The 27,025-nt window shown below is 40.6% G+C and overlaps 2 protein-coding genes across 4 annotated transcripts in view; both read left to right on the top strand.

Moving 5' to 3' along the window:
* The first annotated feature begins 5,798 nt into the window (after window positions 1-5,798).
* Window positions 5,799-27,025, top strand: part of LOC144582454 (uncharacterized) — a 160,818-nt gene continuing 139,591 nt past the window's right edge. Inside the window, exon 1 of the mRNA XM_078371339.1 lies at window positions 5,799-6,040. Within this exon, the coding sequence (XP_078227465.1) occupies window positions 5,808-6,040 (233 nt within the window). The 5' untranslated portion in view covers window positions 5,799-5,807. The remainder of the gene's footprint in view (window positions 6,041-27,025) is intronic.
* Window positions 6,188-27,025, top strand: part of PLCB4 (phospholipase C beta 4) — a 397,376-nt gene continuing 376,538 nt past the window's right edge. For all 3 annotated transcript variants that reach the window (XM_078371334.1, XM_078371335.1, XM_078371336.1), the window contains exon 1: window positions 6,188-6,341. The gene's annotated coding sequence lies outside the window, so the exon portion shown is untranslated. The remainder of the gene's footprint in view (window positions 6,342-27,025) is intronic.

Consider the following 27,025-nt stretch of genomic DNA (forward strand, 5'->3'; position numbering starts at 1 on the left):
ATTAATTCAATCAAATGTTCCATTTTTTTGTTTGTTTGTTTTTTCACCAGCCATTACATTGTACACAAACTCAATCCTTAGGCAATTTTCTTCACTACCATTTTCTTTTGTATTCAAAGAAAACCAAAGTTGTTTTAGTTCCTCACCACACAGGGGAACAGGACACAAAGTTGGGGAAAGGACGCCCTGAAGTGCAGACGGCTCATGTTAGGCCTGTCTGTCTGCTGTTCACTTTCCAAAGACATATGTCTCTAGTTAAGGTAAACTGGACAAATGGGTCAGTGGTGGTCTCTGTCTTCCAAAGGACAGCATGCAAAAAGCTAGGTGAAAACTAATTAATGTGTCACTTTAAATGGGGACAAGAGAAGTACTACTGCCCTTTCTCTAAAAGAGATACAATATGGTCTTTTGCTAATATGGTTAAGACTATTCACCTAAAGGTCCTTATTATCACTTATTATCCTTTCATATTAAGTAACAATGACAAGAAGCAAGACTTTATAAAAATCAAAGTAAAGAACTGGTGGCATTTGAAGTTTGCTTTGGTTTTTCTTGTGGTGAATGTTAATTTACATAACACAGTGTTGCCAGGTAATTGATAACTAGAGTCTGCAGCTGAGCACGAGGAGGTGTTCAGGGATCCACATTCTAGAGAAAGTCTTCATAATTGGTCTAGGCATCCTCCTTGTTGCAGAAACAGCTCCATGTTACCTGCCTTCCTGCTGGCCAACCTTTAGCCTGGCTGGGATGGGCAGTTTTCTCCATTTTCTTTGGGCTTCCAGTGGATACTCTAGAAGGCTCTTCAGCTTAACTTTCTTGCAGATGCTTTACCCAATAGGGTGGCCTACCTGGCATGTGAGACCCAGCACTGAGTTGCTCTGGACTGGACCACCATGAAGAGAACTGCAGAGCTTGGGAAAGAAGGAGAACCTGGGGGTGGAAGTTCCAGAAGGACACTCCAAGGGCCTCTCTTATTATCTCCATGGCAGAGAGCTTGCATTGCACATCTGATACAGAGCATGTCCCTGGCATCCTAGCCAGAGAAGGAGCCACAGTGAACCAAGAGGGACTATCATGGCTACAGGTCAAGGGTTGAGACATGATTCTTTTCTTCTTCCTTCTTCCTGACCAACATGCTGGAGGAACTAGGCCTTGAAGGGCAAATGACAGGATTAGGGAGGGTGGCTGGGGAAGGGCAGTGGGTAGGAAAGTGTTCAAAGATCGGATCCTATGCCACTACCTTTCCACTTCAATAATTAAGGCACCTAGTAGGACTTGCAATGGGACAGGGAGAAGATTGAATTTAAGTTGAGTTTGGAGGTGAAAGTCTAACTTGATGATACGGTTTGACTGCTTTCCCACCCAAATCTCATCTTGAATTGTTGTTCTCACAAGTCTCACGTGTTGTGGGAGGGACCCGGTGGGAGGTGTTTGAATCATGAAATGGGTCTTTCCCATGCTGTTCTCATGATAGTGAATAAGTCTCATGAGCTCTGATGGTTTTGTAAGGGGGAGTTCCCCTACACAAACTCTTGATTGCCACCATCCATGTACGATGTGACTTTGCTCTTTCTTGCCTTCTGCCATGATTGTGAGGCCTCTTCAACCATGTGGAAATGTGATTCAGTTAAATCTCTTTCCTTTATAAATCACCCAGTCTTGGATATGTCTTTATCAGCAGTGTGAAAACAGACTAATACACTTGGTCTGTTTTAATACTGAAAAGTGATAAACTCTTTCCTAGTGGACCCACTGCTGTATCCTTAGAATAGGGTCTGTTTTCTACTCTCCCTCCCACAGGCATTCTTAATGCACATCTTTCTAAACCATCAATCAGATCATGTCATGACCCTGTTTAACAACTTCCAGTGGGTTCATGGCTAGAATTTGAAGTCCTTTCTGTGATCTTACATGGTCTGGCCCCCTGCTGCCTCTGTGACCCCACTTCTGCTCACTCCATGTCTTGTTCTGCCACTCTGGCCTCCTTTTGTCCCTCCGACATGCCAAGCATATTCGCATCTCAGGGCTTTTGCTGCCCTCTCTGCTGAAAACATTGTTCCCTAGATATTAACATCTCTCATTCAGTTTCCACTCAAACGACCTTAGAGTAGCCATCTCTGACCCCTATCTAAAATAGCTGCCCTTCCACCTCATCTCAGGAAGCCTTCTTTTCACAGTGGTTCTTAGCACCAGTCAGTTTTACATATGTATATATAGATATAGAACACTACTTAGCACTACTCAATGTTAAATATATATATTTAAAAATATATATATATTAAGAAAATATATATATAAAACCACCTCCCAGGTTCAAGTGATTCTCCCACCTCAACCTGCCAAGTAGATGGGACTACAGGTGCATGACACCATGCCCAAATAACTTTTGTATTTTTTGGTAGAGTTGGGGTTTTGCCATGTTGGCTAGGCTGGTCTTGAACTACTGACCTCAAGTGATTTGCCCACCTTGGCCTCCCAAACTGCTGGGATTACAGGTATGAACCACCACACCTGGCACAATGTTACATATTTTTAATATGCTATTGTCTATCTCCTGGGATAGTATCTAAGTTTCTTAGGGGCAATAATTTTGTCTCTTGCTTACTTTAGTATCCCAGGTAAAGAATAGTGCCCGGCACATAGAAGGTTTCAAAAGATTTGTTCAATGGGCCAGGCACAGTGGTGGCTCAAACCTGTAATCTGAACATTTTGGGAAGCTGAGGCAAGAGGATTGCATGAACCCAGGAGTTCACAAACAGCCTGGGCAACATAGTGTGACCTTGCCTCTACAAAATTGTAATAATAAATTAGCCAAGTGTGGTGGTGCACACTTGTAGTCCAAGCTACTGGGAGTGCTGAGGTAGGAGGGTCACTTGAGCCCCTGAGTTTGAGGTTACAGTGAGTCATGACGATGCCACTGCACTCTAGCCTGGGCAACAGAGTGAGACCCTGTCTAAAAAAAAATTGTTGAATGAGTCTAAGATGTCATCAAAGGCAGAGTAAGGGAATTTAGAATTTGGATTGAATTTAGGATTTAGAGAAATAAAGTATTTAATGTTTATACCTAACTGATTCGAGATTCCTTAATAAACACATTATTAGATTGAAGACAACAGTAACAACAAAAGATTACTGTGACTTAGTTTACCAATATATAAAATGAAAGGCTTAATCTATATAACTTTGAACTCTAAGGTAGGAGAGCTAGTTTTATGGATCTGTGTGTGGTAGATTTTAAAAACAAAATACGACTTTATTTTGCATCTCCTTTTACCAAAACTGAAGTTAATTCTCCATGTTTTGAATCTGGGCATGGCCATGTGGCTTGCTTTGGCCAGTAGGGCATTAGTAAGCAGAGGTATAAAATGTTATGCTGAATTGGGGTTTTCCTTCTTTTGCTGCTGGGAACTAGGAACTCACCAGACGAAGAAGCCATATGGGAATAGCCTGTCATCCTTGCCATCCAGATGAGGCTCCAAGCTCTGCATGTCTGCAGCTGCATGAGTAGGCCCAGGAGAACAACACTGCTCAGCTGATTCCAGCTCTAGTTGCTGATTCACAGAATTGTGAGCTGATGAATAATTGTTGCTTCAGGCTACTATGTGTTCATGTGGTTCGTTACACAGCAAGGGTTAACTGATATAGTATGTTTGGGTGCATTACCTACCAATATTATGTTCTATTGTTAAAAACTGTCAGACCAGGCACAGTGGCTCATGCCTGTAATCCTAGCACTTTGGGAGGCTGAGGCGAGTGGATCAACTGAGGTCAGGAGTTCAAGACCAGCCTGGGCAACATGGTGAAACCCCATCTCTATTAAAAATACAAAAAACTAGCTGGGCGTGGTGGTGGGCGCCTGTAATCCCAGCTGCTCAAGAGGCTGAGGCAGGATAATCACTTGAACCCAGGAGGTAGAGGTTGCAGTGAGCTGAGATTGTGCCATTGCACTCCAGCCTGGGCAACAAGAGCAAAACACTGTCTCAAACAAAACAAAACAAAACAAAACAACACAAAAACCTTTCAAGACACAGATGACTGCTTCAGCTCATCTGTCTGTGAATGATACCTAGGGAATACAGCAACACACACAGGTAGCCCTGGAAAACTGGGTTTGAGCCTAGTGATACTACTTACTGGCCATGTGACCTGGGGGCAAATTGCATAACCTTTTTGAATCTTAGTTTTCTTATACATATAAAATAAAGTGCAGGCCTATAATACTGCCCTAACCTCTTGCAACTAAAAATCTGATCTAAAGACAGTAACATAGCATGGTGTGGGAACTTGTTCGAAATGCAGAATCTTTGATCCCACCTCTGATCTGTTGAATCAAAATCTGGACTTTAACAAGATTCCCAGGCAACCTGTGTGCCCATTACACTTTGAGAAGCACTGCCTTATCTTGCTGGAATCACTCAAAATCACCACATCTTTAACATCCCTAACAGTGAAGAGCCACCAGCCCTTCCCTGGGATCCTTCCTTTCCAATCTTGCAGGGAAACTTGGTCCGGAATATTTTTCTTGGCTTCTTCACAGGCAAACAGCTTCAGCTACTGAGGAACTTTTTTTTTTCCATGCTCAGTTAAAATTACAGCTTAGTAGTTTAGCTGGGGAGTGGTCAGTGGGACCTCAGCCCCCTCTTGCTTAAGGAGGCCCAGTTGGTTAAACTTTTGATGGTCACTTCCCCATCTCTTAGCCTTGCCTAGAAATGGCCAGGATATGCCAGGGGAGTGAGCCATTTGCATCTGCAACTGCCCCTGCCCATCAAAGCCTGGACTATTGTTTGCACAAACATTCCCCCCTCCATTTCTTACACTTCACGCCCCATCTGTCCCTTTCTTTCCTCCTGGCCAGCCGGACCGGCTCAGGCGGCTGAGCATGCCTAGTGCTGCGGCGAGCATGGCCCCAGTCCCCAATGCGCAGGTGCCACGTCTCCGGGTTTTGGTGGCCGCCGGCCGGGAGAAGGAGGAGGCGGAGTGGCCTGGGGAGGAGGGAGCCCTCCGGAGTCCTGGAGCACTTTGTTAGGGTCTAAGCCAGGGTGGTGCCGACTGAACACTATTAGGGTTTGGGTGTGAGTGTTACACGGAGGCACCTGGGGGCTGTTGTAGGGCCGGGGAAAGCTAGGAACTGGCTGGAGCAGCGTCCCAGCATCCCAGGGAGCAAAGTCTGGGGGATTTGCATGTCTGAGGTTGCACTTGTGGGAGACTTTTTGGAACCACTTAATTTCTGTGGCTCCGTGTAAGACCCGCGAAATAAAAAGAGGTAGTAGTACTTGCTTTGGAAGATTGTTTTAGGGATTAAATGAATAAAAAGCGTTCAGAACACTGCAGGACGCATTGTAAGCGCTGTATGTGTTTATGAAACCGAATATAAACAAATAAGCACGTCCCCACCCAGCCAACGGCTTTGGGGGCCCGGTTTTGGCGAGTCCTGACCCCCCTCAACATGGCCCACAGCGGGGTGCGGGTCTCGCATCCGAGGAGGGTGCAGCTCTCCCAGCCCCCGACTCCCGGGTTCTGCGCCCCGCGCCACCCCGTGTGCCCCCGACTTCTGGACTCCGGGCACATGCCGCTGGGTCCACCAGAGAGACCCCAGAGGAGCGCGCCGAGGGCCGGCTTCCCCAGGCGCCCCACCCACCTCCTCCCGGCGCTGCCCTCCGCCCGCCTCGGCCGCTCGGCCCCCGGCCTGCGAGGCTGCACCCCCGACCCAACCGGCGCCCACTCCCCGCCACGCGGGCTCGAGGCAACCAGGCTGCCGGCCCGGCCCCTGCCCACCCCCAGCCCAGCCCGGGCGCGCCGCACTGGGCATGCTCCGTAGCCTGGGCAGGTTGGGGCTGCGAGGCGACTGCTCGGGCTCTGGAGCCGGGAGGCGAGAACGAGGAGGGAGGCTCGGGGGCAGGGGAGGAGGGAGCGGCGGGCCGCGGAGGGGCGGCGGGACCCGGAGCCGGGGACGCGCAGGGCCCGGCGGTGGGCGGGCGGGTCGGCGTTGCCCCGTGGGCTCGCCGGGGAGCCACGGCGGAGACCCCCGCCCTCGGCTGAGGTAAGGACCGCGCGGCGGGGAGGCGGGGAGGCGGGGAGGCGGGGAGCCAGGAGGGGGGGGCGGAGGCTGGCGGGAGGGCGGGACTGGGGTTCGCCGGGAGGGGGCTTGGCGGCGGCTCTTTATGGCGGGGAGGGGGTGGTGGCGCCTGGAGCAGCAAGTGAGCTGCACCGCCAACAAGATCTCACACACACAGACACACAGGCACACGCACACACGCGCGCGCACACACGCGCGTACACACTGGGTCTCCAGGCAGCGGCCGTCGCCGCATCCCCGGCAGCAGCTCCAGGCAAAGTGACAGGTAGGAAAAGGCATTTCGGGTCCCGCCCGAGGATGCTCCCTCCCGCCCTGGCCCGCGGGGCTTGTTTGCTTTCCGTGGGTGCGTCCGGGACGCGCGCGTGCGCGCGCGCCCGGATGCCCAGCGGGGACCCAGTGCAGGTGCCGAGTGCGAAGCGCCCTTTGCGCGCCGGAGGCAGGGGACCCAGACGCCATCCCCCTTCCCTTGTAGTCATCGTCTGCTGGGTTTCCTCAGATTCTCTCCAGACGTTCACCCTCTTCTGGGCTAGAAATAGCTCGGCTCGACGTGTATATGATTATTTTGGTTGGAAATAGTTGGCACCGTGCAACGCATGTAAATGTGTATGCGTGTGGATCTTGCCTCTTCTGGAGAAATCATAGAAATGATTGACCATTTCCACTTAAAACAACACTGACAGGCTTAGCACTCATTGGGGGCAGGGTTTGGGCCTCCTAAAAGCCTGCTAATGAAGGAAATCCTTATTTTCAGAATTTTAAAGTTGCTTTTGCCTTAACCAATTCGAGTCTGTATAGTACAGTACTTCTGAGTGTAGACTTTGTAGATGGTACTGAATCGAAGTATAGAAATATGGAATTCTCCAATTTCCAAGTGTGTTTAAGTGCAACTTTATCTAGAATCATAAAACTGTCATACAACTATCACTTTCCTAGAGAGAAATACAACTGCCTACCGTAGTCTCCATAAATATGGATATATCTGAAAGATGACCTTACTCTTCTAACTTTTTTTCCTTCTGCAGTGATTCTAGCTATTGTTCTAAACCATGTATTTGAAATTTAATTTTGGCCAGCACTTTCAGGAAAGGTCACCATTTTCTTTTTCATAAATATGATACATAGGATTCTATATATTTAAGTTATAAGTATGTGGAGATAGCTGTTTAATAACTTTTTGGCTAGCAATAATGTCTTTCAAACATAGACAGCTATATATCATTTAAAAATATGGTATTGAATTTCCCCTTTGAAGAGAAATCAGATTTGTAATGTAAACATGACCAAGAAAAGCAACTGGTGACTTTACCTGGGGAGGCTCCAAGGAGGTTAAGAAAGTGTCTGAACAACTATGCTCTTCAGAATAGAAAAATTGTGTGTGTATGTGTGTGTGTGTGTAAAATTTTAACTTTATTCTTGTTTTGTTTTCAAGACTGCTATTTTCAGAAATGTGTGGTTGAACTGAGACCCTCATATTTTATATTCTTCAAATTTGAGTGACTTAAATTACAGAATCCTACAGAAGATCAAAAGTCTTGCTCAGCAGGGGCATGTGGTGTAATCCCCGACTATCTGTGTTATGTAATCCAGAATGCTGTGCTTTTCATAGGACAGTCTTGCATGGTTTTCAGCTGGTATACTGATCTATCACATCATCCTCCTTTTGAACTGTAGAAGTTTAATAAATGATTGCCATCTTTGGAGAACAGCTGCTTTCGTTAAAAAATCACTTTTCAAATGGCAAAACATTTTTATTGGCACTTTTATGAACATAAGACTTGTGACCAGAACAAGTAACCTTTTGAATGTGACATAACGTATCTTAAGGCACCATGTGTTAGCTTATGGACTACACTTCCTTTCAACTCTACTATCACTCAACAATCGGAACTTAGTTTTGATGATATCACTACCCAGCTCTGAATTAATCGCTGTTGAAAATGCTGTTCTACAAGTAACTGTCAAAACAGAATTTCTGACTCCATTTGATCACTGGGTGCACATTTAAATCTGTCAGGATAATTCTACCTTTATTTTGCAAACGCATACCCACGCAGAAAGCTTTGTTCTAAAATACTCTGTTGGAAGTTTTATAGTTGTAAGTCTGAAAATGTGAGTGATGTTAAACTGCTTACATGTCCTGGAATCCTAAGGCGGTATGTTTTTGCCTTATGAGATAAATATCGTAGTTGAAAAGGTGAACAGGTTACCAAAAAGCTTTTGCAGAAATAGATTTTGAAAACCTGTATCAGCTCCGAGGTATTTCATCCACAGCAGAGTCCATTCAGTTCCTGTAGCACAGCTAGTTTGCCTTTCCCAAGATTATACACAACTGTCTTTAGATTAGAGTTTACTGCTGACTTTGGCAACACGGGACGGTTATATTTGGCAATTTCGATGAACATGGTATTTTCCTAAGGTACCACTAAATTCATTTTGGGGTTTGATTTATTAAGAATTGAAATGATGACTAAATGTGTGCCTGGTATTCATCTTTACTACCTGCCCCCCCCCCGCCCCCGCAAGTAAAATTGAGGTGAAAGTGAGCTTCAGGGCTGCTGGGCTGTTTTCTTTGCAATCACATTGGCATGCTAATTTGTGAAACGATGTAACAATATAAGTGAAATTAGCTTCTGAGTTTAGTGTCTGAATTTGCATCCCCAGTTTTTCAGATGTAGCTGGCAAGCTCAAATAACAGAATTAATGAAAAAATTTTGCAGATTGTTGAAAAACCAGTAATTAGCTGAGTTTGATTTTTTATTTCGAAATCTTGAGTACTCTCAACAAAAGATAAAATTTACTATTTTATCTTTTTGGACATGAGCACTTAGGTAATGTAAGAAAGATTTTGTATTTCTCATGTTCTCCACACTTATTAGTGAACTCAGCTATTTTTGGGGAAGTATAAATTTTCTTTGAAATTTAAAATTATGTAGCAGGCTGTGACTAAATATTGTCTGTGATCACTTATAAAGTCAGGGTGAAACAGCATGTTGATTAGCACCAATGACCCAGGTCTTTTAATAAACTGTCTACCACAGTGAGTCCCCGTAAACCAAGAACTTCTGCATTTGATATGCAAAATGAGGTCAAGGACTAATGGAGACACTTTAATGATCACAGTTGGTATTTCATGCCCAGATTGAAGTTTTTAAAATAGTTGCTTTTCACCTGGTAATATATGAACTGGTAGGCCATGTTAGTGTCTGTCAGGGAGACTTATCTGCCGGTTGGGAAATAAATACAGCTTTTCATCGCTGGTGGGCGGCAGCAGTGACTTTCTGTGGTTTCGCTATTGGTTTGCAGATGTTAACTGTGTTTACAAGGACACTGCTTAATTCTCAGTGATGTCCATTCCATATTTTCCTATTTCCCTATCATACTGGGGAAATGAATAACCTTGTGTAGCTCTTTCTTTCATTCCTTAGTATCTGCTTGTTTAATAATTTTGCTTTTGATAAAGCCTCACCCTTTAAAGTAAAAATATTTTCTTAAATTGTAATATTATTTATCTAGTTATGCCTTAGAATGATATAAAGGTTTTACATGTTTCTAGGCTGTGATTCTTTAACCAAATATAAAAATGAGTTTACTTCCTTGCCAGTGGAGGCAGACCTGGGTGTTTATGTATTACTGAGTGGGTGAGTGTGACATTTGCATTGTCTTGGTTGGAATTAAGGTTGCTTTGAAAATATCACCTTGGAATAAATTTTATTTGCAAAGTCCACTTCACTCCATTGCAACAACCACTCCCAAACCCCATTTTCTGGATGTAAGAGTCTGGGTGGAAACTCACACCTTTGGGTGCTTTTCTATGCTGACGGTATAACCCAAGTTTCTAGAGGAGATGAAAGTAGTAATGCTCTACTTTTCAGATCTCAGCTAGGAGATCCTTATGTTCCAGGGAATGAATGACCAGCAGAGTCTTTATTTTCCCTTCATGAACTTTGTCTACTTTTCCTTTCCTTTATTAAATCAAAATAGTTGAAAGGGACATAAATCAGAAGGTTTTTCTCTGAACACCTCTCTTAACCACTACTTATAAAACCTTCAATGAGAATGTCACACACCACGTGACCATAAGATAGTGTTATCTTCTCTCCTTTCCTGGGACTCTCCTTCACAGCTCAAAGGACGCATGATCTTTCCGTGTGCCTAGGGCTGGGAAATTCCACCTCTAGCTATGGAAATACCCTTGGGCCAGCCAAATCATTGCTTTAAGACGCATTGCCCTTCTTGTCCTCCTGAACAATTAAAGCATGTCTTTGGCTCCCAGACATGAGTGAATTGAAGTAGCCATTTCCTTAGAAACAGGAAGAAAAAAGCAACTTGAAGTAATTGTAAGCAACTCATCCAGAGAGAAGAGACCACAGACCCCTGATTTGCATTTGTCATCTCCCTTTCTTCTCTAGAACAGGAGTTCTTCTTAGGACCACTCCATGGAGGGCTAAGGATGCAGTTTGGTGGGTCCATGAATGTAGCTGGCAAATGAGTTACATTTTTATATTCATTTATTTCCAAGTGACAATTGGGACGGGTGTTAGAGCTGCTACTAAATCTTGGTATTTAGTGGGTTGAAGAGAAACACATATATTACTTCTATATTCATTAAAAAAGTTATTTTGAAGGTGGGTGGATCACGGGGTCAAGAGATCGAGACCATCCTGGTCAACATGGTGAAACCCCATCTCTACTAAAAATACAAAAAATTAGCTGGGCATGGTGGCGCATGCCTATAATCCCAACTACTCAGGAGGCTGAGGCAGGAGAATTGCCTGATCCCAGGAGGCAGAGGTTGTGGTGAGCTGAGATTGCGCCATTGCACTCCAGCCTGGGTAACAAAAGTGAAACTCCGTCTCAAAAAAAAAAAATAAAAGTTATTTTGATAATTATATTTCAATGAGATTGATTTCCATTGTACTTTTTATGTATTTAAACATCTTATGCCTGGCCCGGCATGCTGGCTCACACCTCTAATCCCAGCACTTTGGAAGGCTGAGGTGGGAGGATGACTTGAGGCCAGGAGTTTGAGACCAGCCTGGGTAACACAATAACACCAGTTTATACCAAAAGTACCAATAAAAGAAATTAGCTGAGTTTGGTGGCACGTGCCTGTAATCTTAGCTACTTGGAAGGCTGAGGCAGGAGGATCTCTTGAGCCCAAGAGTTTAAGGTTACAGTGAGCTGTAATACCATCAGTGGAGTCCAGCCTGGGTGACAGAATGAGACCCTATCTATGATAAATAAATAAATAATATCATGTTGAGAAGGGTCGATAAGATTTATCAATTGCTAAGGGCATTCATGACCCACACAAGGTGAAGACCATGTGCTCTAGAAATGCTTCCTCCCAGAGGCAGCTTGGCTGGTGGGTGTTTTCACTGTGGGTTTTTGCCGAGCAGTGGTTGCTGAGACCTTCAGGCATTAGCATCAGGCACTGAATTTCTGACAAATGCCCTGTTTTAGCTTGAATGCTGATAGATGCCCTGTTTTAGCTTGAATGCTGACAGATGAACCTGTTTTAGCTGTGTGACCCTGGGCATGCACTCTGAGCCTCAGTTGCCGTACCTGAAAAACGAGGAGAATAATCTTATGGTGCAAAAGTGCTTGGCGCTGCACTGTGAATGATGCAGTGTACTACCACAGCTACTCAAAGGATCCCAGTATCCTTGGGTGTGCCCAGGATTGGGAAATTCCACCTCAAGCTACAAGATACCCTTGGGCCAGGAAAATCATTACTTTAAGTTACATTGCCCCTTCTCGTGCTCCTGAACAGTTAAATCATGTTTAACAAGTGTTTCTGCTCCTTCTTCTAATGGTACTACTAGTATTATGGCTCTCTTCTCCTTTATAGGGATAGATGGCATTGACCTTATCCATACAAAGGAGGCTGAGAAAATTCCTATAAAACTTGTAAGGGACACTTGCTTTGCCATTCTGCAAGCACAGAAAGTTTCAGTCACCCCACAGGACCACCATATAGTACCAGATCTTCCTTTGGACTTGCCTAGCCCAGTGATTGCATTCGGACAGAGGAACCTAACATTAGCTCAGTCCTAGTAGCTTCACAATTCTGTGATTGTGGTGTTTCACAATATAACTCAGTGAGCCAGATGCTGTCCCCAGGGTATCTGTCTTCCAGCTAGGCTTAAAACACACACATATGTGTGTGTGTGTGTGTGTGTGTGTGTGTGTATACACACATATACGCATATATACACACATATATGTGTATATATATACGTATATATGTGTGTATATATGTATGTATATGTATATGTGTATATATATATATATATATACGTTTACATATATATTATATATATAAAGCCATTTAGGCCTGGAGGGAGAAAGGCCTCCACTGGAAGAATTAGGGGTCTCTGCTGTTTAGGGGAAGTCATCATAGCTCTCATTTTCCCATGAAGTTTCTGCAAGAGCACTCAACTTCCCTGCTTTACGTAATATTATAATAACAACAACAAAATGGAACAAAACAACAGACATTTGTTGAGCACTTAAAATGTGCCACTTTATTTCATCCTTCTGACAGCCTTTTTGGGTGTGTCCTAAAAGCATCTCCAGTCTACATTTGGGGAAACTGAGGTTAGGAGAAGTTAAGTTCATCGTCCCAGGGAGTTGAAGTTAGAATTGAGACTGAAACTCAGGTAGGCTGACACCAGAACTCCAACTTCTGACCACCATACTGTGTATTACCTGTCATTAAGCTGGTACCTGCTGCAGAAAGGCTTGTTACCATAAAACGTTTTGTGATCATTTAAGTGATTAGGCTGAGATATAACAAAAGCTTCTGGCAATCCTGCTGTGAATATAGAAATAAGAAGTTGAGGATAAAACTGTGCATTCTTATCTAATTCTAAAACTAAATCTGAGATAGGGAGATTACTAAATGCTGTTCGTGGTAGCCTAAACAAATAGTTTTAATTTTCTGGAAGGTCAGTTTTTACCTGGTGAAATTCCTCATGGTTTCAATGAGGGTGTGGTATACTCTGATTCCTCTAAGAGCCAGGTAAGTGACTTTAGGGAGTGGTGAGGCTTGAGCTCATCCAGGGGTCCCATTGGGCCCCTTCCCATGGAGAAGCTAACACTTGGGTCTGACAGGTTTCTGCCAGGTGGGCCTAGGGCTCAGGATTACCAGTGTCTCTACATTTTCAAGAGGAGCATGAAATCCAGAGTTATTTGGAGTCTTCTCATTTTAAAATGTTAGGAAATTATTGATATGGAAAACAAATCCGTCAGCCCATGGTGTGGCCTAACAAAGCACATTTGTGGATTGACTCGGGAGCTCCCATTTTGAGCATTTTGTTAACTGTAAGTGCCTGGAAACGCTGTGTACTAGAAAATGTCAGTAGTTTTTGTTTTGCCCTTTTTTTTTTTGGCTGTAAAATTTCTTATAAAGGTTGTTATGGCCATTTATTTCTGGTGTACATAGATTTCAGATTATGAATTTCTGCTTGTTTATTCTCCCCCTTTACCCCATATTTCAAGCTGTTGGCAAATATACAAAGTTGAGGGAGGAAGAACATGGTTTTTTCTCCTATTTTATGGTGGTCCTTTAAAATAAGAACATCTTGCTGGTGTGGTGGCTCATGCCTGGAATCCCAGCACTTTGGGAGACCGAGGCAGGTGGATCAATTGAGGTCAGGAGTTCGAGACCAGCCTGGCCAACATGGCAAAACCCCGTCTCTATTAAAAATACAAAAATTAGCTGGGCATGGTGGCAGGTGCCTGTAATCCCAGCTAGTTGGGATGTTGAGGCAGGAGAATTACTCAAACCTGGGAGGCAGAGGCTGCAGTGATCACGCCACTGCACTTCATCCTGAGTGACAGAGTGAGACTCTGTCTCAAAGAAAAAATAAATAAATAAATAAAAAATATGAACACCCAGGTGTAGAGAAATAGGTGACACAGAGGTTCTCTTGCTTTCCTCACTGATTTGAACTCTAACCGGTCACAAGATGTCCCCCCTGCTATTTGGTAGGAGCTATATTTGTCCTGAAATATAGAATGCACATCTGTTCCTGCAGGCTAGTGTTTCAAGGTGCAGTCCACTTAACAGCCCTCATTTTCCTTGTTGCTTTTAAACGAGAGACCATGCTGGATCAAATAAAAGTGCAATTCCTTTGAGATGGCTTTCTCTCATATCTGCCAAGACACTATTATTGGACAAATCACCAAAGTCCTTTCTGGGATTTCTTTTAATTGTTTTCACTGGGTTTTTTAAATGATGTAAATAATACATTAATATGTTCCAATTGAAGCAATGGAAGAATATGGAAGCAAAATGTAATGTACCCTTTTTCACTTACACCCATTCCCAGATACAGCCATTGACAACAGTTTAGAATGCTACTTTCCCTCCTTTTCTCTGTACTTTTACGTATATAGGTATACATGTCATTTTCTTATTACATAAACTGGATCATATTATATAATTGTATGCATTTTTTTCTGTGACTGACTGGCTTTTGTCCATTTAACTGTGTATGATGGAGAGCTTTTCATGTCAATATGTTAGTTATCTTGTTATTTCTAACATTGTGTAAAATTTGTTAATATGGATGTGCTGTATTTTATTTAACCATTTTTCTGTTGACATTATTGCAAACTCTTTGAAAGATTCAAGATCTTTGTTCAAAGGTCTTTGTGTATCTGTGTGAGAATTTTTTTTAGAGCTAAATTTCTAGAAATGGAACTGTTTCTCAAAAACCTATGCACCCTTCAGATTTTGACAGAGCACTGTCAAATTGCCTTTAAAAAAGTTCTCCATGAAATTTGTGGAACCTCCGATTGTGCAGCTGAACATATCCTCTAATTGCAGCATGTCTGACTTGCTTTACTAATTCATTGCTTTACTAATTCAGTTAGATTTATGATAAAAGCAATGCTTTACATTGCTTTACTAATTCAGTTAGATTTCACTTGTATATGTCCTACCAGGAAATGATTTTAGAAACAGGCTATGTCCTTAAAATCCCTTGAAAATACAATTCTCAATCATAACAAATTTATCAATCAAGGGGCTAATGTAAAAACCTTTGTAAGAAAGACATATCTTGTAGGATCAGAGAGATGAAAATCTGTTTTCTGATCAATTTGGTAAGCTGTGAAACTTTAAACCATTCCCAGCAGGGACGTGTCCATACACATCCTTTAATCTGTGGTTAGAGAAGTGAGGTGGTCCATAGCCAACACAGATCAGCGGTTGATACTGGCCTGGGAAAATTAATTTCTTTGCTAAAATATCCTATCCGGGTGTATTTGTAGCTTTACATTTTCAAATACTAGTTATTTAATAATCTTTTACTTTTTACTTAAAGAATGAGAAGATGAAGATATAATGCTATTTAATGAGTTTTATTTAATGGATACCTGAATTTGATGTCTATGATTCTTGTTTTTTAAAATTTTTTATTTTATTTTATTTATCTTGCTCCGTCACTCAGGCTAGAGTATAGTGGTGCTGTCCGAGCTCAGTGCAGCCTCAACTTCCTGGGCTCAAGCAATTTCCCTTCTCAGCCTCTCAAGTAGCCGGGACCACAGGTGTACACTACCATACTGGGCTATTTTTTTTTATTTTTTAATTTTATAGAGAGAGGGTCTCGCTGTGTTGTCTAGGCTAGTCTTGAACTCCTAGGCTCAAGCTTTCCAAAGTGTTGGGATTACAGGTGTGAGCCAGCGTGCCTGCCCTGTCCATGTTTTTTTAGAAATGATATGTAGATAAAGGATTATTATATAAATTAGAAACTATGCCATGTTTCCTTTTTTTTTTTTTTTTTTACATAGAGTCTCACCGTCACCAATGCTGTAGTGCAGTGGTGTGATCGCAGCTCACTGCAACCTGTGCCTCCCTGGTTCAAGTGATTCTCCTGCCTCAGCCTCCCGAATAGCTGGGATTACAGGTGTGCGCCACCAAACCTGGCTAATTTTTATATTTTTGGTAGAGCTGGGGTTTCGCCATGTTGGCCACAATGGTCTTGAACTCCTGACCTCAAGTGATCTGCCCTCTTCAGCCTCCCAAAGTGTTGGTATTATATGGGTGAGCCATTGCTTCTGGCCACTATGTCATGTTTTCTCTTAAAGAGATATTGGAAGTACTACAGGAAATCTAGGTCAGTGATTCCTAACTGTTTTCAGATGGGACTACTTTGATAACTGTAATGGTTATCAATAATATGAAATGAATCATTCGTAAAATTTCAGAATTTTACAGCATTCCTTGAAAGACTGAGACTCAGTTAGGGTTAGTGAGTTTTGATTAGATAAATGACAGGAAAATGAAATACTGTTTCTGTTTCCCAAAGATCGATTTAGTCCTTTCATCTGTTTCTCCAGATACTCATTTTTAAGAAAAATTCTGGTTCAGTTGGCAGTGACATTCAGATTCTAATTGTATGCCTTCTGCATGTTTATTTTTACAACACACTGTGAATTGTAGAAATATGGTTGGACAGTCATATTTCCTTGGCATTGAAACCTTGCATATTCAAGAAAGTCTGCGCTAGGTTTTGCTCATGGAAATGTTACACTGTTTCACAGTTTACAGACAATTTCCTTTGATAATGTCTGTGAAAGCACAGTGGAGGGCACCACCTGGTCACTCTTTCAACCTGTATCATTCAAGGCCCTGCTGGGGAACAGATGGCATGTGTACGCCAAGTCCTTTGAGGAGGGCTTGTTAAAGGGACCCCTTGGAAGATGTGGGCAGGTATAGGGAATGCAACCAGGCTGAGTGCTAAAGAAAGACCCAGCAACAATGGGGAGTTAGTCCTACTCTAAGGAAGGGGCAAGAAAGGCTGGCAAGAGCTACCCAGTCAGCCTGTAATATCCCTCCAGGGAGACACAGGGGAATGTATATATACCTTCCTCACTCTCTGCCTGTCCCCTGAATCCTGGCTGGTGCCTTCTATTAGCCGAACCAGGACAAGAGGCCAGAGGGCAAGAGAGAAGACGATGAGGGTGGAAAAGGTAGGTGAATGGTTCTGGGAAGGCCAATAGCAGACCCCACCCACTTACCTTCTGAACAGAGGTTTTCATGGTTGAGTGGTCAGTCCAGGGTAGAAAGCTAATGGGCTGGTTTTGTGGACAAAGAAAATAAAACTGCATCTACAGTGATTAAATTGAAATTGAAATTGGGAATGTTCTGCAATGCCACATGGCTGGTATCAGTAAAATTTATGGTGGGCCTTAGAGTAACATTAATTTTTTTTTTTTTTTTAGTTTCCTTTGTAATGGATTATGCTTCTTGGGAAATGCGTAGAATAAGAAATGTTATGTATTTATCTGATTAACCAAAAGTATAGGTTTATAGATAGGACAGACAGAAGGTATTCATAAATTCTCTCGATATGGAATTGGATTCCTAAGATAGATAAAATTCCTTTGCTTTTAATATTTTATAAAAATATTTTATTTAAAATGTCAGATACCTGGAGGAAGAGACTAGGAGGAAATTAAGGTTATTAACAGTCATTTTCCTTCAAAGAAGTCAATTTAATGGAATCATTAGCATCACTGAGTAGAAATGAACAAAGCTGTTTTTTCCCATTGGTTCAGCGTGGCAGTAAGACTCTGAGATTTCAGGCTCATTTATTTTCTTGTTTTCTTGGCCCTGTTGTTTGAAAAGGTGAAGACTGCTCTTTGGTTTGTATACTGAATTCCTGTTCATCCATTGCCTGAATGAACAAGCAATGGAACCTAATTAGAATCATAAAATAATACTACTATAAGGAATATCAGAGTTCATTTCTTCTTACCTCCAAATTGCATAGAGGAAGAAACTGAGATAATAGTTACTAGCAGCTACTACTTCGCAAGTTCTCAGAGTTGATTACTCTGGAAAAGTCATATCACCTCTCTATCCTGAAGGAATTGCACTAGATTAATTCATTTGTGCTTTTACCCATATAGATTCTTGAAGTCCCTGATTCCAAGGCTTGGTTGTCTATTATACACTATTTTCATATGTTAGAGGCAGAGCTTCATGAGTACCTCTTCTATCACTCAGCCCTTAAAATGGTATTTTTTGGAGGTCTCTATATTGCTTTTGACTGTCTTCACTCTGTAAATTTTTTCTGTATAAGATAACTCATTCACTTCTACCATTTTTATAATCCCCAATTTACTGAAGACTCCTTTATCACTGACCTCTCTCTTGTCGGAGCTCCAGATATATCCTGTTGTCTGCTGGAGATCTTGACATTGAAGTCTATGGGGACTTTCAAATCAAAATGTACAAAACAGAAGTCCTTAACTCACTCCAAATCTGTGTCTCACCCCAGTTTCTAAGTCCAAGAAACAAGCTATCGTCTGTTGAGTCTACCCTATTAATAGCCTTCATTTTTGTTCACCTTTCTCCATTCCTATTGCCACTAATGAATTTATGTCTGCGTAATTTTCTACCTTGATTTTTCCAAGAATTTTTCATTCAGTCTCTCTATACTCCCTCATCTGTTCCTTCATTCATGTCTTCTATTGGCCATGAAGTTAGCATCAGGTACTTTTTGCTGTCAGCGGTTTACAGTATGCTGGAGGAGACAGACAAATAGCTACTTTATAAGTTTACATCTTTGCCCCTGGATTCCATTCTCCACACCAGTGAAAGTAATTTGCACAAAACAAATCTTATTATAGCATTACCTTTAAGATACTTCAACAGTTCTCTGTTGCTCTCAGGATTAATTAGTTTTCCTAATTTGCCAAATGTAAGCTGTCCACGGCCTGACCTCTGTGATGAAGTTTTAACTCCTTTGTTTGCATCACCTATACTACATTAGGTTGAAATCCAAGAACATAAAGCCTGCTGCACTGTGGACACTGTGCCTTTGCACTGTGCCTTTGCACTCAGTCCCCTTCTTCAACTGGATGACTCCTACAGGCCTTTAGAGACCCCATGCAGTTGTCATCTTCCTATAAAGCCTTCCTTGATTTCCACTCCAGTCCAGGTGGTGTTCCCTACTTTAGTCCTCCTGTTGAATAGTTTGCAAATTTTAGCCACAGCAGGACTCTCTTGGGAAATGGAACAATCTGGTGCGTATTAGTGATGAAGTTGATGTCTCTTAAATGAACAAAATAACTAAATGCCATTATTGTAAAGTCTGCAGATTGGGTAAATCAGGAAAGCAATCTGATGGTTAAGCAAAAAAAGTGCCAAAGTTAAGTAAACCGAAGCCATCTGCAGACCTGTTAGAGAAAAACATATTTCATGACTATACTGGTCACTGAAAAGTAGCAGAATAATCAGTTTGGAAATATAAGTCATTTGGAAATTCTATATTCATTATTTCTGGCAAAAAAATTTTTATATTATAATTAGTATAGTGGATTCAGAGGAGACATTTCCCTGAAGATGGGTTATCATTTACTCCTGATAGGCATACACTCATATTGTTTTTCCTATTTTATCAGTTTGATTTTAATCAAGTTATTCTTATTTTTCTTGCAGTACATTATAACCTGGAATTAAAAAAAATTCTTAATTTCAAACTTGGTTTAGAATTTAGGAAGAAAATATTTAATCAGATTATTTTATTAAGTGGGACTCTTGGTAATTTAAAATGTTTTGCATTTATTTTCTTGTAGCATTTTATTTTCAAAATGACCTGCAAATACATCAGTGCCAAACAGAGAAAGCAAGAAAGCCATTAATTAATTTAAGGGAAATGTTCTGCTGAATATTGTTTTTGAAAGAACATCTTTTATAGTTCCAAAACCAGAAGGGAGCAATTTTATTCATAGAAGTTTGAATCTTGTGAAAAGAGTGTCTTTGACAGTCTTCACCAGGCCCCCCCCCTCCCCAAACTTGGAACATTATAGGACTTAAGAGGTGTCTTCTTCACATTTTGATTTCACAGATTTCTTTTAGCTTTGTGTTGAAAAAGTGCTAAGTATGTTAATTATTAGGTATATCATTATTCAGATTTCAATGCAGACATTTAGGAGGATTATAGTTTAGTTATTGCAGCTGTTCAGAAAACACTTCATCATGGCACTTGGAAACACAGATAGAGAATATTTCCTTTTATTTGGAGACTTTTTGGACCTGTGAGGCCCTCTGAGAATCTTATGCTTGGCCTCATTCTGTCCATTTTTCATTCCCTTTGGAAGAATTTCAAAGTAACTGGTTAAAGTTTCTCCCTATCTGTCATAAGTAGCATAGAGGGATCTCTTGTGCAGCTACCAAAGGGAAATGAGGAAATTTTAAAGTGCAGATGATTTGGGTATTAATACATATCATGGCAGTGACTCTGCTAGAATATGGCTCTCCCAGACTATTTTGTCACGTTAGTTTTTATTTTCTCAGCTACAGTATTGTAAACATGGCAGACCAATAGGTTTTCCGTAAAGATTGATGATCAGGAGGAATCCACTCCTTAATTAAGAGCAGCCGATGCCTTCTAGAAATGTTCAACTTTATGTTGAACCAAAATGCTCCCAGCTTTGTTGGAAAGGTTAAGACAATAATTACCTGGAAGGTATGCCTCATTTGTCAACAGGGTTTTGGTCTAGAATATTTCAAGAGCAGTTCCTGTCCATTTCCTTTCAGCAGGCTTCTTACTGGAGAAGGGATATGTTGCAGGCAGCATAAGTGCTTGCCAAAGTCTGCTTCCTACCGTTAAGTCAGGGTTCGAGACCCTCAGAAAGGAAGTCTGTCTGTCTTGTCTGTCTGTCTGTCTGTCTCTCCCCCTACACACACACACACACACACCTCTCTCTCAATCTCTCTCTCTCTCTCTCTCTCTCTCTCTCTCTGCAGGTGCTTGAGCCACACTGTGGAATGGGATACATGAGAAATGAAGCCAGTTCTTTGATATTTTTGAGTCTTTACTTGATGGCTTTGCCGTATTTTAAAATGTTGAAATTTACCAGGATTCTTTAAGACTGGGTTCCTAACCCAGCATTTATTAGGCTTAGGCAGTGTGCCTTGGGCCTTACGAATACAGTCTCATTTCATTCTCTCACCATCTGCAGGTTAGGTATAATTACTACCATTTGATACTAAAAAAAAAAAAAAAAAAGGTGGTTACAGCACTTACTCAGAGTCATGTGGTTGATCAGTGGTATAGACAGTCTTCAAAATAAGGTTGACCTGACCTGAATCTGTATGGCTATATCTGTGACTGCACAGACACAGAGGAAAGGCCATATGAGGACATGGGAGAAGGTAGCAGTCGGCAAGCCAAAGAGAAGGGTCTCAGGAGGTACCATGCTTGTCGGCCCTGGCACCTTGATCTTGGACTTCTTAACCTCCAGAACTGTGACAAAATAAATTTCTGTTGTTTAAGCTAGTCAGTCTATGGTATTTTGTTACGGAAGTCCTAGAAAACTAATACCGTGGAGGGTTTCTTTTACATGTAGATGAAAGCAGTCCTTGTAATATAGAAACACAAAAAGTATTACAGACCGAAATATCAAAATAATAATTTTGGCATTTGAACACGTTCCTAATTTCAAAAGGTGATCTTTGTCTTGAGTTGGTTTAGTTTACAGGGTATTTGCTTTCACTGAGCTTTCATAAAAGTTAATTTGTTTATAGGCAGAGATGATGTCATGTGTTTCTTTAGTCTCTTTATTTCTTTTTTCTATGTGAGTTTCACATGCTTCTTAAAGGAGTCTTAGAGTTAAAACATGTCATGTTAAATGAGCTCAAATCTTTTTCCATAATTAGGAACTTGAATTATTGCCTAATTTGTAATTTGATAAGTAATGTGTATTTGTAGAATTTTTCTGCTATCAATGTAAGTCCTGGAGTAATTTTCTAAAACAAAATAAAAATGTTTTTGTCTGTTTTCTTAGCATACTAACAGTAGTCTAGGAAATATTTTAATTTCAATTTAGTTAGTTGGTGCTTTCTCTTTGTAATTTTTTGTGTATGGAGAATAAATTATCATAAGATTTTCATTAAGTACACTGTAGTGTTTTGCTTAATTTGGTGCTTGTCAGGAAAAAACCCAACAGCACAATGGAAGTGCTATGAATTAGTTATTTTATTTATTAATTTCGATGTGAATTTATCACCCATGAAGAAATAAAATATTTGTAGAATTGAGGTTATAAAACAGCGAACATACCTGCTGAATAATTTATATTCAGTACATTCTTTAATATAAAGATGGGATATAAAGACATCTTGAATAGAAAGCATGACATTGATTTGCTTTAAATAAAAAATGGATATATTAATGTTCCCTTTTCACAATATTATTACTTGAGTGAGCTTTTTAACCAGTATGGTGCTATTTTATTAGTTAAGTAATGCACAAATTTGAGTAAGTATGATATATTTTGTTTAAAATACTATCCAGAACCTGATATAGCTACAGTCTAGAATGGGGTCACATAATAAACGTTCTTCTCCTTTATGTGTGTGCGTGAACTTTCAGTGATTGACATGAGCTGATAATAGTCATGTGAGTTTATTTGAATACATTAGTTATGAGCTATTTTGCTCTTTCAAGCAGTCATAATTCAGTTTCAATTTTTAAATCAGAGTTGTACTGTAGCTAGCGCACAGTAGGCTTTTAAATGTGTCCTAAAATTAATATGTAAAGTGAGGACCTGGGCCACAGTTATTTTACTTGCCTTCCTAATTTCATGGTTTGTATATCTTATTTTGGATTTGTATGCATTCTGCTGTTTCTAAAATTAGTATCTAAGCAATGCATTTTTTAACATTAATTATCAAGTTTTGTCTTACTGTTAAGTTTTGCCTTATATAAGGCAGCATAAGTGGGCATTATCTGCCTTGCTGACACCTACTTTCCTAGGGTGAAATTATTTTGACCTTGACTGTAACCTTGACATTTATGGTAGTTGACTAGACTCTGAAAAGAGAAAGCCCAGCGTGATTAGAAATCACACCTATTTGTATAATATCCTCAATTACATAATAAAAATAATCCAGAAAATTGCCAAGAAACTTGAACATGTTATACAGGGATTGGTCTTAGAAGCACAGACTTACCCATGGGAGTTAGTTCATTTTCTGAAGAATCCTTCATCTAACTGAAAGTTGAGTTTGCAGTCCTGAGAATGTGACGCCTCTCTGGTTATTATAAACACAAAACAGAGGAATGGCTCTTTCTTCCTGTGAACAAAATTGTATGTTTAAACTCTTTTTTTGAGGGATGATTTAAAATATGTTAATTACATGACTCAATTCAGAATGTAAGAGACTATATAAATTAAATTATCACTGACGTTTTTACCCTGCCTGCTTTGCTCACTTTTACCTTAGGACCTTATGAAGAGTGAGACAAAGCCATCATGATGAGAAAAGTGATCATCTCAAACTCATGTATGTAGATGGAAAAGGATGTATGTTTCTGTGTGAGGATCCCATGTACAAATACCTTTATAAAGGTACTTGCAAGTACAGCACTGGTATCTTGGGAAGGAAACTAACATATTTTGAAGTGTCTTGTCAAGGTCAGGAGCTCCACTAGGCACTCTCCTTTGGGAGGAAGTTTAGCAAAATGGTTGTGAGTGTGTATGATGTGCATTGTGGGGTCCTGGTTTTGCTACTGACAAGCCGAGTGACCTTGGGCAAGTCACTGACCTCCTCCCCTTCATCATCATTTTTTGCATCTATCCTGTGAAATAGTATCCTCATTGCACAGGTAAAGAAACTGAGGCCCACTTAAGTAATTTGTTCAGGGCCACATAACTAGCAAGATGCAGTGCCTCAAACTGGAGTCAGACCCTGCTCAGGATTCTATACTCTTCTATGCCTTCCATGCGGTCTTTCCCTCCTTCCAAGGCTGTCTTTGCCTGGCTACCAAGTTGATGGTTTTGATCAAATAAGTTGGTTGCTTTCATGTTGAATGAGCTCAGATCAGTAGCACCAATCATATGAAAAAGGTTCTGAAAAGGGAATTGGGAGACGTGACGATAGCTGGCTATTGCTCTATCTGATGTGTTCTTGAGCAAGTCAATTCACATCACCTGTTTCAGTGTACTTGGCTCTCTTAAATGAAAGGCTTAGGCTTGTAGAACTCTTTCTTTTATATTTACTGTTTTATCATCATGAAGTGTTTCTCTTTGTCTCTGGTAATTCTCTGTGTTGAAGTCTATTTTGTCTTTTTTTTGAGATGGAATCTTGCTCTGTCGCCAGGCTGGAGTGCAGTGGCATGATTTCTGCTCACTACAACCTCTGCCTCCCGGGTTCAAGCAATTCTCCTGCCTCAGCCTCCTGAGTAGCTGGGACTACAGTTGCACACCACCACATCCAGTTAGTTTTTGCATTTTTAGTAGAGATGGGGTTTCACCATGTTGGCCAGGATGGTCTCGATCTCTTGACCTTGTGATCTGCCAGCCTTGGCCTCCCAAAGTGCTGGGGTTACAAGGGTGAGCCACCGTGCCCAGCCTATTTTGTCTTAATAATATAGCCAGTTCAACTTTATTTTGCTTACTGTTTGCATGATATAACCTTTTTCATTCTTTCAACCTATTTGTGTTTCCATTTAAAATGTGTCTTTTTGTAGAGAGTGTATAGTTGATTCTTGCTTTAAAAAAATCCATTATGATAATCTTTGCCATATAGATGTTTAGTTCATTTACATTTAAAGTTATTGATATATTCTGTGGTTAACATTTTATGAAATATATGACAGTTGCACTTTGATTTTTCAATATCTCCAATTTTTTTTCAAACTTAACATTATGCAAAAAAAGTCACAAGGCTTTTTTTATGCTATACATAATATACTATACATAGGTTGTGTACTTAATATAATTGGTTTGTTGAATGGGTCACACTTAGTAAGACTTAAACAGAAAATAGCCTTATTCTCTCCTCTGCTCTACTTCAAATGATATTTTTCGACAGATCCTATAGCTTTTTAGTCATCTTACAGTATTGGAACAATCTAATTTTCAAATATTAGAAAAATGTAGTACAATGTAAATCAAAACTTCCATTTTCCTATCCAGTTTATAGCTTCTCCCCTTTTTCCCTTCTTTGGCATGAGCCCAGGCTTAGTGATCAGCAGTAAGAAAGAAAAGGAATTTCTAGTTTAACTCTCCTCTCTTCATCTCCTACCCACTGTCTGGCTCCTCCAGAGTTGGCATGAGGGACATAAAAGGGGCCAAGGCTATTGCACTTAGCAGGTGCTGTTTGTTTTCAAGGCCAGTTCTTTCTCATACAGATGCTGATGGATTTTTTGGAGAGCCCTTGCAGGTCCTTTGGCATCATGCCATTACTGGCTGTGTGCACTGGAATCCCTGGGTGACATGTATGACTTTCAGCTCCTGATCTTCCTGTGGAAGATTACTAGAGTGTCTCTGTGCCCTTATCCAGGCAACTCACTCAGATGGAGGCTTTTCAGGATCATTCAGACCTGACAACCTTCCATAGTATTCACATGGTCCACAGGAAAACTCATCTTAACAGCATCAGACCCTGAGGGCACAGCTTGCTTCCATTTCTACTGGGGCTCTGTTGCCTTGCAGGTGGCCCAGCCCACCAACCTGATACACATGCCATGGTTTCTGCCCTGAAGCGGGCATCCAGGCAGGGAATAGAATATCAACCTCTGTCATTGCAGATAGCCTCAATTTATTATGGCTTTTTTTCTTTTCTTTTTTTATGCCTTTCTTATGAGGTGTTAGAGAAAGAAGGAAAGGGAACTGTTGAGTTTTCTTTGAAGAGTTTGCTGCAGTGCGAGTTCTTCTCATACATTGACTCTGGAGGTGACCTCTGGACTGGCCTGGTCATGTGTAGGAAGTCCTACAGACATATATAGGGAACTCATCACATCTTTAGCATTGAGACTTTAGCAGAAAATTGAAATAATAATTTCCATTCTCATCGTTAGAAGAATTTAGAGATTACTGGCTTAATAGTAAGATGCACAGGTAAGTGTTAAACCTTCAGCTACATTTATGATTTGTGAACTGCCACATGCTATAAGCTTCTCCCCTCACAGTAATGAGAAATACTAAGTATCAAATAAGTGCTTAATGAATCAAGTCATGGTGATGCAGGATATTGGTCTCGGGGAAGGTAAGGGTGACCAATATAATAAGAGGAATGAGGTTGCTAATCTGCAACATTCTTTACTGATTTGGTTAAACAATGGGTCACTTAGGTAGAAAAAAATAGAATCTAAAACTACTGTTAGCTTAGTCAAACTAGTTGGTCAGGTTGGCCTAGGAATATAAAACCTGAAACTGGATTGACAGGCACTTCTGCTGGAAATCTCTAAACAGTACAGATCATATAGGTATATTCATAAATGTGTATATATATGTAAATATATGTATTTTTGAAGAATATTTATAGATATATACTTCTGCATATGTACACAGACATATAAATATGTATTTTGTAGTCCTAATAGAGAAAGAATTGATGTAATGATGTCATATAAAATATAAAAACCATACTTTAAGGGTTGGCAAATAATAAATAGCACAGATAAAGGAGAATGGTTTGGAACAAGAAACCGGTAATTTTGCCTGATTTTTGGGGCAGAAATAGATGAATATGAAATGCATGTATCAGTTCATTAGTTAGTTAATTTCAAATTACAAAATAAACTTAAAACATTTAATGTGATTTTGTACCAGAATATATAGGTAACAGTATGATAAGAAGTTATTTTAAAGTTATAAATTTAATTTTGACTAGTTAATTATCAATATATTTAAAAATATATTAACATGTGCTTTATCCTAATTAAAAGGAGATTATATCTCAGTAGTGTCTAAGATTTTTAAAAATAACTTTGGTACTTATAAAAGTAATATACGATTATTTTAAAAAAAATTGGAAAATAACTGGAAAACACAAAGAGGAAGGGAAGAAGGCAAAACTACCTTTAATCTAATTCTAATAGGTGGTAACCAGTATAGGCCAGAATGAGAAACACCAGATCGCTTTTTGTTTATTGATACATTTTTTTTCCATGAGTAACAAAAAAATTGGTCTTTCCG

The sequence above is a fragment of the Callithrix jacchus genome, chromosome 5, assembly GCF_049354715.1.
Source record: "Callithrix jacchus isolate 240 chromosome 5, calJac240_pri, whole genome shotgun sequence".
NCBI lineage: Eukaryota > Metazoa > Chordata > Mammalia > Primates > Cebidae > Callithrix > Callithrix jacchus.